The sequence below is a fragment of the Pteronotus mesoamericanus genome, unplaced genomic scaffold, assembly GCF_021234165.1.
Source record: "Pteronotus mesoamericanus isolate MK-2021 breed Mesoamerican mustached bat unplaced genomic scaffold, CSHL_Meso_final scaffold_167, whole genome shotgun sequence".
In the NCBI taxonomy this organism is placed as follows: domain Eukaryota; kingdom Metazoa; phylum Chordata; class Mammalia; order Chiroptera; family Mormoopidae; genus Pteronotus; species Pteronotus mesoamericanus.
The window spans coordinates 35,802,159-35,815,371 of NW_026555308.1; the positions used below are offsets into that span (position 1 = coordinate 35,802,159).

At 38.5% G+C, this 13,213-nt stretch overlaps 1 protein-coding gene across 1 annotated transcript in view; it reads right to left on the reverse strand.

Annotated features, from left to right (window-relative positions):
- Positions 1-3,166: 3,166 nt before the first annotated feature.
- Positions 3,167-13,213, reverse strand: part of LVRN (laeverin) — a 51,950-nt gene continuing 41,903 nt past the window's right edge. The window contains exons 19-20 of the mRNA XM_054589936.1: positions 7,518-7,593; positions 3,167-3,997 (exon numbers count right to left, since the gene is read on the reverse strand). Coding sequence (XP_054445911.1) covers positions 3,857-3,997; positions 7,518-7,593 — 217 coding nt within the window. The 3' untranslated portion in view covers positions 3,167-3,856. The remainder of the gene's footprint in view (positions 3,998-7,517; positions 7,594-13,213) is intronic.

A 13,213-nucleotide genomic window follows, 5' to 3' on the forward strand; every position in this document is an offset into this window, starting at 1 on the left:
GCATGTTACTACTCTCAGGTTCTCTCAGTTGAAAACCTAGGGTCTATATCTAATATCTATCTATCTATCCATCCATATATGTAACTATTACTACATATGTATCTATATAGAGAAAGAGCAAGATATGTCTACAAACACATTTACACCTACATGTGTAATCTATCCATATATTGAGAACTATGAGACCTGTTCACATCAATACCTTCAATTCTAATCCAAAAACAAAGGGTTCATTCTAGTGTTTTTCCCTGTGAATATCTGCATCTTTCTTCTCCAATAGTAAGAAACCTGGATCCTATTATCACATATTTTCTTACTTGACTTATAACCCTGTGGTATCCAAGCTCCCATCCCGCCTCTCCCCCACGCCATGCAGATGCCCTCCTCACACTCCTCATGCTCCCCAGGCTCTGATATTTCATGCTGGGCCACACACCCCTGGTCTAGACCTCCTCTTTATCCACTAGAACTTGTCCCCATTCTCGCCCTGTTTGGGCTTTCACTGCTCATGTCGATGGCGCCCCTGTATAGATGTCCTCCTTAACCTGTTTGGCTCCTACCCTTCATGTCATAAACCCCCTCTGCACACTGTGTGGTCACCCAACTCACTCTTCCCAGGCTCTGACACCCTGTACCAAGCTGCTCCTACTATGCGGACTCCCTCTTTGCCTCATGCAAGCCCTCACACCTCATTCCAGGCCACGGGCCAGCACGGCTCCCCCTTGGCTCCCACTGGTGTAGGAACCTACCTTGCTCTGCCTCACCTTCATGACTGACCACTTTATGAAAAGAAGGGAAGAGGAAGAGCCCAAATGACTCCTAAATATGTGTGTTGTGAAGACTATCTTTGCTGAATTTTGTTGAATTAGAGAGATCAGACTGAAGACAATATAATATGGTTTCACATGCTGCTGACTATGTTATATAACTCTGCATGTGGGGAGGCAGTTATATGTAGTTGTGAGGCCCCTTAAGACTTTGCTTGCAACACTATAACCCGCTAAAGTTTGGCTGGAACAAAGACAGCATTTACTGAGGTGAACAGTAAAAGTTACCAAGTAGATCTCCCTTTTAAATCTTACCTTATTTTGCCTCTTCATCTGTTCCTCAGAATAATTTGCTGCACCGTTCAGCCCCAGGGTTCTAAATTAGAGGATCTCAAGACTTCAAGAATAAGGCGTTTGTTCTTTCACTTAAAGTCAATAATGTTAAGTCACTCAATGTGTTTGAGCAGAAAAGCATGAGATTGTGAGGAAACTTTAATTTCTAATTACCAAATTAAAAAAAATCATGAGTACATCATGCATATCTTTAACTCTTCTTAGAATGAACAGCATAAAGAAAAATTGTTTTATGGTTGGGATCCTAATATATAAGCTGGCTTCTTAGTTATTAAAGCACTTACACCATTTATTCAAATCTGCCTCTGTATCACTCTCTGACTTACTGCCCTCACAGTAATCAATTAATAATTACTTCTTTTTATGTTAAGTATAAAGTACAATATAATAAATGTTTTTCTTGTCTGGAGTAACTGGCTTTATCCAAACCAGAAAAGAATGTACATTATTCAAACTTCCTTTTCATATTTAGAGGAAGGACTATTAAGCAAATATTTGAGCATTTGATTTTGGATAAACACTTTCAGCACTGTTTAGTTACTACAGAGCTAAGATATAATGGGACTTTAATTTTCAAATGATGGTCTGGAAAGCCCTGCCAATATACTTCTCAGGAGGTTCAGGCAGTGCTTGGCGTCACCCAACAATAGGCACCAGAGCCTGCTGGGGTCCCAGGTGTCAGCCTTCAACTGCCTCTGGAGGAATGAGAACACAATAGGGTGGGAAGACCAAGGATAGAGGACATGGACACCAGGCAGAGGTCACTGGAAACAGAGAGGGAAGATGGGAGCCCAAAGGAGAAAGGGAGGAGATGGAAGTGAAGGAGGGGACGAAGAGAAAGGAAAGCACTGGAGTTGTCATCTGACATGGTTATCAAAAGATGAGACCGATAATCAGAATACAGGAAATATAAAAAGAATGTTTAAGAAAACATAGGAAGATCTCTAGTGCACAACGATTTGAAGACAAGGGGATATTTTATTGCTTAAATTTTAAATTTCTAAATTTAAAGAAAAAACTTTCTGACCTGTGCCCCAAGGTCAAATCTGAGTAGACTGTGCTTTGTTTTGTCCCATGGCCAAATCTCACACACTACCACTCACATTCAGGGAGCACTTCATGTGAAGCGAATATGAAAGTGAACTTTTATAGAAATTTTAATTTGTGGTTCCATTAAATTATACAAGAAATAGGCAGGGGGGAAACCTTAGGTCACATTGTCTTGAGCTCATATAACATATTTAAAGGCCTTGAATCGACATATTCCTTAGTCTTTACATTATTGTTCTGAGGTAGATAGGAGATGTGTAGTTTAATTCCCATTCTACAAAACCAAAATCAAAATTAAAACAGAATTAAATCATGCATGCACAAACTCTAGAGTAGAATGATTTGCCTCAGCTGTCCTATTTAATCAGGTGTGATAAGATTAAGCTAATTCCATACATTGTTACTGATGAAAATGTTTAAAGTTGTCCAAACTACAAGCAAGTTCCATTTGGCCAAATGCAACCACATTTCAAACTTAATCCCGAGTGCAAAGCTGTAAAGATTATGCCGTTTAGTTCCATTTCTCTTTATTTAACCATCTCCTTTTATGCTGAAGATTACCCCATAACTGCTACTGTCTGTTGACATCATTATTTTTGCTCATAAACTTTGGCTAAAAGGCTGTCCATTCCCATAAGCGAATAGTCAAGAGCTGCAAGGCCAGGGGGCGAAAGACAAATACCATATGATCTCACCTATAAGCGGAACCTAACCAACAATGCAAAGATGCAAGGAAAATATGACCAGCAACACTGAAAGGAAAAGAAATCAACAGAGACAAGAGAGAAGGCGGGGGGCAGGGAAAGGGAAGGGAAGGGGAAAGTCAAGGAACATATAGCAAGGACTCATGGACAAAACCAAAGGGGAAGAGCTGAGGGAGGAAAGGTGGGAGGGGGCAAGGGAAAGAGGTGGGGGGGAGGCAGAGACAAATGTATTTAAAAAGTGAAAAAAAAAAAAAAAAAAAAAAAGAGCTGCAAAGCAGAGCCCTCCTCTCCAGTTTGGCCTCCGCAACGGCAAGCCTAAAGGCACTTCGCAGATCCTGCCCTACTGGGTCTTCTAGTGACATCATACAATTCAGCAGCCAGTAAAGCCTTAGGCACTCTGGGGAGAGAAATATGCAAAAGACACACTTCTTGCCTTTAGGGCACTTCACATGGCTGATAAAATCGTCTGGTTCCTTCTTTTTAAAACTTGCTCGTTAGCTTTTCTGTGGGAATATTATTCTTCTGGTTTGTTTCTTTACACAGTTGTGTTATTTCCTCACTTTTCATTTAAAAGTTGAACAAACTAAACTCTAGAGTATTGCAGATCTGTATTTCCCTCAGAAAAGAATGTGCTCATTTAGCCAATTATTTACTATTCCACTGGCCTTCACAACAGAATAAGCAAGACAAGACTTTCTAAGGTAAATTTTTTACAAGTTATTTAAAGTGATTCTCTGTTTAATAGCCCAACTTGCAGTGAAATCTTCCCCAGAAGTACAGCAGTTTGGCAAAATCCTCAGCCATCACTGAGCCACAGAGCTAACATGACAACATGGGAGGAACAGGACTCTGAGTAGTATGTGTGACTGAAATACAAATAACAAAACATGTGGTTTCCTAGTCTCACAAAGTATTAGAAGACAAAAATGTCAGCAAACTACTTTATAATATGCAAGAGGAATGCCAAAAGTGGCCACTGAATTATGTGTTTTTCCGTAGCCATGCAGCTATCCTGGCACTTTGGTTTTTGTTTTTCAGATTTTCATTCTTTATTGTCTGTAATTTGGCATGAACTGCGAGCTTCTGGTGCTCCTCCAACATGGGATTGAAAAACTGCTGCAGCTGAAAGGACAAAGAGATGGTCAGGGCGATCTAAGTTCTTATTTAGATAAAACAAGACAGAGTTCATGCCAAGTTGCAACATGATTTTGCAAAAGGCCAATGATAGTCAGAATGGATAGGAATATGTGAAGATCACCTACCCTGAAGAATCAGATGTAGACTGGAAGCTTCATGAAGTGGGAAATTCATCTATTTTATTCACTGTTTTAGTCCCCAAGCACCTAGTAGGTGCTCAATTAAAATTTACTAAATGTATATTAGATATTAGACAAGATTTGTGGACAGAGATTCAGTGAGATCTTTACTTGTCTCAAAAGAAACTTTGCAATGTTCAAAGCTCAAAACTGGTATGCAACATTTGTGTCTTTACAAATATTATCCTTAATTTAAGAATATTTAGACAGTGGATTTAGCCAGCGGATTTAGCCTTCATTGTGTCAAGCATTCAGCTATAGGAACATATGCAATATTACGTATAAGCCAGACACCAACTGATTAATTAGTTATATTCCAAGTCTATTTCTCCATCAATGAATTAGAACACAGAACATGAGAGATGACAGTGTAACATGCCAGCTCACAAAATATCACTTAAGCACTACTGCACTTGAAATTGAGTAGTAATAGGGCTATCAAGGTTAATTACAATGTAAAAGAAGAGGAAGGTTCTAGGAAAAAGTAGGTTAAGGAACCAGAACAAACCTCCCGCCCTCTCTCACACCTGCCTACACCTGCCAAGCAGTGGGAGCCACGTGTCCACAGCCCCACAGGATTGTGCACCTGCAGTGGGTGGGCAGGGAGTGAGGGTCTGTGGTGTTGTAGGTGGGGTTTTCTGAGAGGCCAAGTGAGAGCCAGGCTCCCGCAGGGCAGAGTATAAGGAACAGAACAAAAGCAGCAAAGAGTGTACAGAAACTGTGCTGGCAGGGAAGGAGAAGGGACTCAAGTGACTTTCTTTTCATCCTCTTTTTAGTAATTATTTTTGATATTATCATGTGAATTAATACATTATAGTAGGACTGTTGGGCATCAATAGGTTTTTGACAAGGATATTCATAATAGCCAACTTACTTGTTTTTAAAATTGCAAAAATTTAATCACTGCTAAATCCACTTTTGCATTTTTTAAAAATAAACTATCAGTGACTATAGTGTTTTGGAACTTTGAGAACTGTTAAATTTACATGACCTTCATGCATTCATTAAACAACAACAAAACTTGGTTCTGTGGAAACAAAGAGAAACTGATGCACATTAGAAGACACTCACACAAACTCAGTCTTGATTCTAGAAGCTTCCTTTCCAGCATTGCTGGGTGTGCCCTGCACTCTCTTGTCCAGGAAGTCCCTGATAATCAGGTCCTGGCAGTTCAGCCTCAGGCAAGCCCAAATGAAACAAAGATAATTCCTTCAGGAATTAGCAGTTCTTCCTCTTTCTCATAATAACTACATAACTGACTGATTCTCTTTTTCTTGTTCAGGATCAAATTTCTGGCCTTTACAACCTACACATTCATTTGTTTACTCGCTGGGGTAGGGAAGTTGATTTTCCTTTCTTATTTACACAAGCCCTTTCTATTTTTATTAATGTAGTTCCAGGCCACGGTTAATTTGTACTCTTGCATTTTTTAAAAATTTGTAATCGGCTTTATTGAGATAAAACTTATGTCGAATAAACCATTCACTGAAAGTGTACAAGTTTGTATACACCTGAGAAACCATAGCAACAATCAAGATACAGCCCATCAGCATCACCCGCAAAGGTTTCTTCAGGCTCTCTCAGGCCTTCCCTCCCTCCATCCCAGGCAACCACTGATAGAGCTTGTGTTACTACAGATTAGTTTGTATTTCCCAGGAAGCGCCTGGTTTCTTTTACTCAGCATAATTATCTTGAGATTCATGCATGTTGCTACACACTCTTGGTTCCTTTTTTTTTTTTTTTTTTTAATTGTGGGGCAGTATTCCATTGTGTGGATATATTACATTTTCCTTGTTAATCCATCTATTGATGGACATTTGGATGGTTTCCAGTTTTTGGCTAATGTGAATAAAGCAAGCTATGAACATTCCTGTACAAATATTTGTGCGAACATAGGTTTCCATTTCTTTTGAGTAAAACCCTAAAAGTGGAATTGTTGGGTCACGTGTATCTAATTAACATTTTAAAATATCGCCTGTTTTCCAAAGTAGTTATACCATGTTACTTACATTCCTACCAGTAGGGTAAGAGAGTTTCAGTTGCTTTACATCTTTGCTAACCTTTGGTATTGTAAATGATTCTAATTTTACCTATGCTACTGGGTGTGTAAAGGATGCATGTATATTTTATTCTTGTTTTATTTTGTGTGTGGCTTTTTATAGACATTAGGTTTTGCCCCTCAGTTTACCTTGGTTATAGGATTCCCCTTTTCTTTCCAAAACTACCCCTCTCCTATCCCAGTGCCTGTCGTTTGGGTGGGGCTGGTTCCAAATGTGGACACATGACCCAGGCTAGGCCAGAGTATTTCATTCCCCCTGGACCCTGCTATTCCTGCATGGGATCCAAGCAGGGCCAACCAAAGCACTTCCCTCAGGGCTCAAACTTGCAGATGGGTGAGGAAGCATTCCTCCTTCTACTACTGAGGGTGCTAAGAGTCAGGAGCCTGGAGCTATGCTTGCCTCCATGTGGAGAATGCCTGCCTAAGAAGAAACTCAGCCCTAGGAAAGAAGAGCAAGCCCCATATTAGGTTCTAGAACACAGATAAAATTAAAATATGGCTCAGTCTTCAGGGAGCTCATTTTAGTCTGATGGAGTAGACACATTTACACACTGTTTACTGTAAACGTGTGGTAAGTGCTATGATGAAAATATCGATAGGGTACTTTGGGAGTATGGAGGAAGAAAGGGTATAACTTGGTTCATAAAAATGTCTAGAATAGGTGGTTGGAACAGGGTCTTAAAGAATGATTAGGATTGTCCAGTAAAAGATAGGGTTGGGACAAGCACCCCAGGTGGAAGGTAGAGTGTTTCTGAAATCTAGAAAATGTAAAACAACATGAAATCTTTTAAGTGGTAGAGTACAGCTAGAGGAAAAGTATTTGGAGGTGTCTGTCTCTCCTGCTTTCTGAGACTCAGTGGTGAGGCGGGCAAAAATGAAGCCAGGGAGTACGGTAGGGGCCAGGATAGTAAGGGCTTCCTGTGCTAATGAAAAAATTTAAAAAGTTCCTAAAACTGAAAAGGTACTAAAGCTTTGGGAGCAGAGCAATGACCGGCAGCAATGTGGAGAATGGATGGTGCAAGACCAGCCTGGGGCAGGGAGCCTGAGCCAGAATCTACTGCAGTAATTTAGGTGAAAAGGAATGATATCCAACCTTCGAGAGCAAGATAGAATTAAAAAACATCTCACGCACAGTTATAATAGCACCAAGGGAAGCACAGAATGTAATAATTCAGATAAGCATATTATTTTTAATGTTAGTAACTCCAAATGACATTAAAAAAGTGGCTTCCAAATTATTATAATTCACAATATCTAAAGTACTTACCTCCATCATCTGTAAGTCTGTATTTATGGTTCTCCCTATTATATACATTAGAGTAACCAATGACTGTGTTCCATACCTGCAAACAAGATGCTAATCAGGGTTGGGAAATGTATTGCAAGACAAAGCTATGTTTTATTTGCCAGATAAACGCTAAGTCCATAGCCCCTTTTAATTTTTACCTCCCAAATCTAAGAGAAAACATGTATGAACTAGTTTACCTTCATTTTTTAGTAGAAAATCTATTAGTACTAAATAGTATTTATAGTTAAATACTGATTTGTATAACACAGTTTATAGTTTACTTAAATGTAAAAAGCTCTTCTTAAAAACAATAACACCAATAACTGTTTTTATCTTTTTAAATGAAGTGGTTAGAATAGATGTCACATAACCCAAACTAAGAAAATTTGTAAGGGAGTAAATAAATATGCAAATTGTGCCCCTTAAAAAAACAGTAGTTAATGTAGGATCAATTTCAGAAACTCTGACTAAAATACCCTGAAAGCTCATTTAAAATTTTGTATTTGCATATGCTTTTTTGGAGAGAGGATACATATCATCTGCGATTCTCCAAATGCTGGTGATCATTCAAATCTAAGTTCCTGGCTCTTCTCTGCTTATGCTCCCTCAGACAAGTGTGGTCATGGAAACTTCCTCCTTGGTTTAGTGTCCTTGAATACCCAAGGAAAATCATCTTTTAAAAAGCCACAAAGTGTTGCTACAGAGAAAGCAGATACATACCTGCCCAAAGTGGTGTGGTAGCTAAAAAAGTAAATAAAGACTTTTGGATGCATTAAGAAAGACAGAAAATTAAAATAGGGTCAATATGGACAGAACAAGAAATGGTTGAAATGTCTTCATAGTTAATACACACAATTGATTTATTTAAAATATGTATACTTGAAATTAAAAATAGTAAGAGTTAATGTTGGCATAATACACAAACAAGGGTGGGAGAAAACAGTGCCTTTGTTCTTTTTAAGTTCCCAGCTATAATGTAAACCATGTCTACTTAAGCAAAGTGGAGGATGAGAGGCAATCTACATGTAATTCAGACAAGCAAACTTGTTTCTATGGGGAAAATGGGAATATTTCTTAGTTCTTCATTTTTATTGGCCAGATATAAAAAGCCTAGGAGATGACTCAAGAAACTTGGCAAACTTTGCAAAGAAACCAAGTTTCTAACCTTTTAAAAAAAAAGTGGAAAACTACCTAAGGTGATAAAAGTGTGATTTTCTACCAGATCCAGGAGAAAAATTACCCCAGGAGGCAGGGCTCAATTTGAAGTTACCTTGGGCAACTTACAAACTGTAAAAATGGGGAATAACATATAGTTAGATGCATTGTTCTGGAGAGTAAGCAAGATAAAATATGTTGAGGCATCTATCAGAGTCCCTGGCGCATCTCATTCTTTCCTGGTCTTGCAAGCTTCAGTAGGAGATATTTTTTAGACAGTGAGGATTTGTCACTCTTGTGGAGAAGACAATCTTTTTGAAATATTACCGAACAACAATATACACTTTACAAATAGTTTATCTCACCAGTAGTCAAATGCATTCTAATTATTACAAAGACAAAAGCCAGTGGGTGTCAGCATAGTTACCCTTTTAAACATATTGATAGCATTCAATGCCAGGGTGGACACAGTGATTTGGGTACTCTAGTCTGGCTCACCTTCTGCCTCTCTGCTTTTTCACATTTCCCCTCCCCTCCTCTCCCTCTTCTCGCCCTGCCTGACTTCCTGTGGCAAGTATGGGAGCACCAAGGCACCCAGCCAATCCAATGACAGGCGGTGGAAATGGGCCCACTCCAACATCTCAACTTGCTCAGTTCTCTTGTGCTCCTATTTAACCCTTTCAGCTCTGTTCCTTATCATAAAATGCAACAGAATGGAAGTGAAAATAAGTACAGGTTTCAAGCTTAGGACTTTAGGCAATATAATAATATTTGGAGAAGAAATCAAGTGTTCGGTTAAAGAAAAGAGTAAGATTCACTTCAGATCAGTTGAGTTTGAAACTCAATATATATTATATATTCAAATAAAGCTAGGTTTTTCCTTGTAGGCTGTGAAATCTGCATTGATTTAAGAAAGCCAAAAACAACTTAACAAGGATGATAAGGGCACAAATATAATTTCTACCACATTCATTAAAAAATCCTATCGTTCCATCTCTATTCATACATTCTTAGAATCTACCCACATCTACATGTACATATTGATTTTCATGTAGCCTGAGAGATGTCTTTACAGTCAGTGAAGGTTCCTTCATTTAGATCAGCGCTCAAAGGATCATCTTTGGTCCAACAGTTAGCTAATTACTCCTCACCAGCCAGTGCAGTGCCTGCACATGGGGGTGAAGGCAGGACCAAGCTAAAGGTGTTCTATTCAATCAAATACTCCAAAATAAATGTTCAGATTAGGCTTCCTGAGATTTCTGGGCCTGGTTGAAGGGGGCTGATGTTCCTGAACGGCTTATTGGCAGTGTGCTCAACTTTACCCCTTGACCAGCCCTGTCTCCTCCTTTCCAGTGCCCTAAGCTCCAGCCAGTGATTGTGACTAGTGTACCAAGTGAGTCTTTCAGACCTTCCATGTGGAAGGTGACTTCTTCCAGCTCTACCTGTTCAAATCTCACTAGTTCCCTTTCTTCCTTTTGAATCCCCAAAGCCTTCTCCATCTCGATCTCCACATTCTAATAGCTTTATATCCCCAACAACAGCTTAAACTAACTGTGCCTTGGCATAGAAAAACAAAATATTTTATTACTGGAAAGAACTTTAATCAAATACACATCTTTCATTTTACAGAAGAGGAAACCAAGGCCTAAGTGTTCACAGGCAAATGATAAATAAATGTTGTTCCAGTCCCACTTCCAAATGAGAGGGTTGGAGGACGTTCTCATCTGCCTTTCTCTTGATACAACTGATCTACTAGCAAAATGACATTTTGTTTACATTAGCACATACAGCACGTAGCAGGATTACAGATGTAAGATGCTAGGTAAAGTATATGGAAAACTCCACATTTCCTCCCACAGGGCTTGTTGGAGCCTTTACGATGCTAAGATATACTGTGAATGTGAAAAAGCGGAGTTTAACACTGATAGTTTCCAAACTGATTGGGCTATCGTCTTCTTGTTAACAGAAGGCTTATCAACATCTTCCATGCATGATGCTCAGTGGAACATACTGCAGAAATGCTAATTTCAGTACCAACTGACAAGTGATCAGTCACATTTTAGCAAATTTAAAATAAATGCTTTCTACATTATTAATATAAAACTTAACTTGTCATAAGCATTTGTTTACTTATACTTTTATACTACCTTTATCATTATATGAAGACAGGTGTCATGCATATATTCATGTCAAGTGTAACTGTTTAATAAATGATAGTCTGATGTACAAAGAATTAAGCATTTTTCTGCCATTTTTAGTGTATCACATTTTAATTATTAATTTTTAATCTGCTATATATTTCCCTCTAACAATTCATAAATATTATTGCTGACTATTTAAACAAAATCCTTTGTAAAATTCAGCAAGATCAGTGAATATAAATTGAACTGTAAAAATAAGTGTTATTAGATGTAGAAAACACATTTATTTGAGTGTGAAAGACCTTTTGTACCAAACATTAGTGTACAAGAAAAGGAAACTGAGATAAATCTGCCATAAACAAAATAGACATCTATTTTATGAGCATAGCATTTTTGTCTATAAAAGGAAAATATTCAAGCCATGGTTAAAAGTTCTTGCACTTATACTTCTATGAACTTCTTTGGGGATAAGGATAATAGCCATTTAAAGTTTAAAAAAAAATTTCTACTCTTATTTAATAGAGTTATGTAGATCATTTAAATAAATTGCTACACAGTGGATTTTTCGGAGAGTGCTGCCAACGTGTTCTTGTTCTCTAAATGCAGAAAAAAATGTTCTTCTGAGGAATAAAACTTAAAACACACTAAGGCCCTTAAATTAAGCGCAGTGTTTCCATGGGTTGCTCAAAACCATCTAGGGGGGAGGCCTTGATTGGCATATGCGCTGTCTATGGTATAAGAAGAGGGGAAAAACTGAACGGAGGGCTTGTTTACCCTTGAGAACAATGCTGTCCGGTTGAACTTCCAGCAATGATGGAAATGTTTGATATCTGAGCTCTCTAATATGTAGCTACTGGCCATATTGAACACTTAAAATAGGACTAGTGCAACAAAGGAACTGAATTTTAAATTGTATTTAACTTTAATTAATTTAAATTTAAATATCCACATGTTAGCTAGTGGTTACCACATTGAGTGATGTAGCCTCAGATAGTTTTTAAACCTAGTGTCATCTGGTTCCATGTTAAAGTATACTGGAGACCCCTGGAAAGCGAGCAAAAGGTACACATTCCCCGCAATATTTGGGCAGATTACTATTTTAAAAGGTTAGGTGGGTTTTGGTAGTCTTAGGTTACTTAGCCTCTCCAGGTGATTCTGAAGCTCTGCCACATTAGAAAGTGTCTGGTTTGTGCTTGGTATGAATATGGCCTGTGGCTGACAGGCACCATGTCACCTTGAGCCACAACAATATATAACAATCCTTGACACTTAGAGAGCACCCCAAGTGCCAGGCACTAGTGAATACTAAGCCTGGGAGTAACTGTGAACCTGTGTTTGCCGCAGAGTCCAGCAGTACTTCCAAAGGAATGGAGAATGTGACAGCCTGTGGTCATTACAAGGCCCTCAGGCACACCATGTCATATCTCTTTGTTGCTTTTTTGGGGGTATGTGTGGCATATTTCTTAAAGAGAATGTTTGCTCAACATTTTAATTCCAAAATCACTACGGGGTTGTTCAGCAGAATGTTCTGGAAGAAAATAGTCAAGGACGGTAGCTGTGGGGAATGACCTTAGGCAGCAAAAGGGCAGATGGCTTCATAGACCTGGCAAAGCCAGGCATTTCAGACCTAGAGTGAGCCTACGGATGGGGCTTTTGTTCCAAGCTCCAGGGGGAGAGAACAGAAACTAACACACAACCCCCATGAGTTGGCATCTCTGAAACCTCATGGAACAAGGGGACCTGTAGAAATAATTCTCATTTATATCCCAAGTCCCAAATTCCCAGTGAGAAGTGGTACCTAGGAAGGAGAGGATTACCTTTAAAAATTTTAAGCAAAAATGGAAATACCATTTACCCTCAAGGTCTTAGGGATCCCAGGAATCTTAAGGATTTTGTAAGGCCCTCTGAAGCAATAAACCTAAAATGATGAATAATTTAAAACAGGAGGTAGAGACAATTTTCTCAATATGTGAGTAGTCTATGTGTATTTTACTGATGAGCCAGTAAATGGTAGTGTACAAATAAGCTTTTATCTACATGTTTTAAATTTCTGATTTAAAACCACATTATTTGGTTTTGTAAAGGTGATCAACAAATGTCCACACAAAAACAAACCAAAACACTGTATCCCACTTCATTATTTTGCTCTTTTAGAGAGCCATATTCACATTCTAAAATATTTTTTATTCTAAATATATTTTGTTTCAACAGAACCTATTTACAAAAAGTATCTTCCAACTTTACAGGTGTTTGGACCTGAACTGTTACCTACTTTGTATCTGTTAATGCTATGGTATGTGATCATTAGGGATGTATGACTAAATAATGTTCTAGAAAGACCAGCTATCAAGGGCATGCTGTCTGGTATTTGCATGTCAA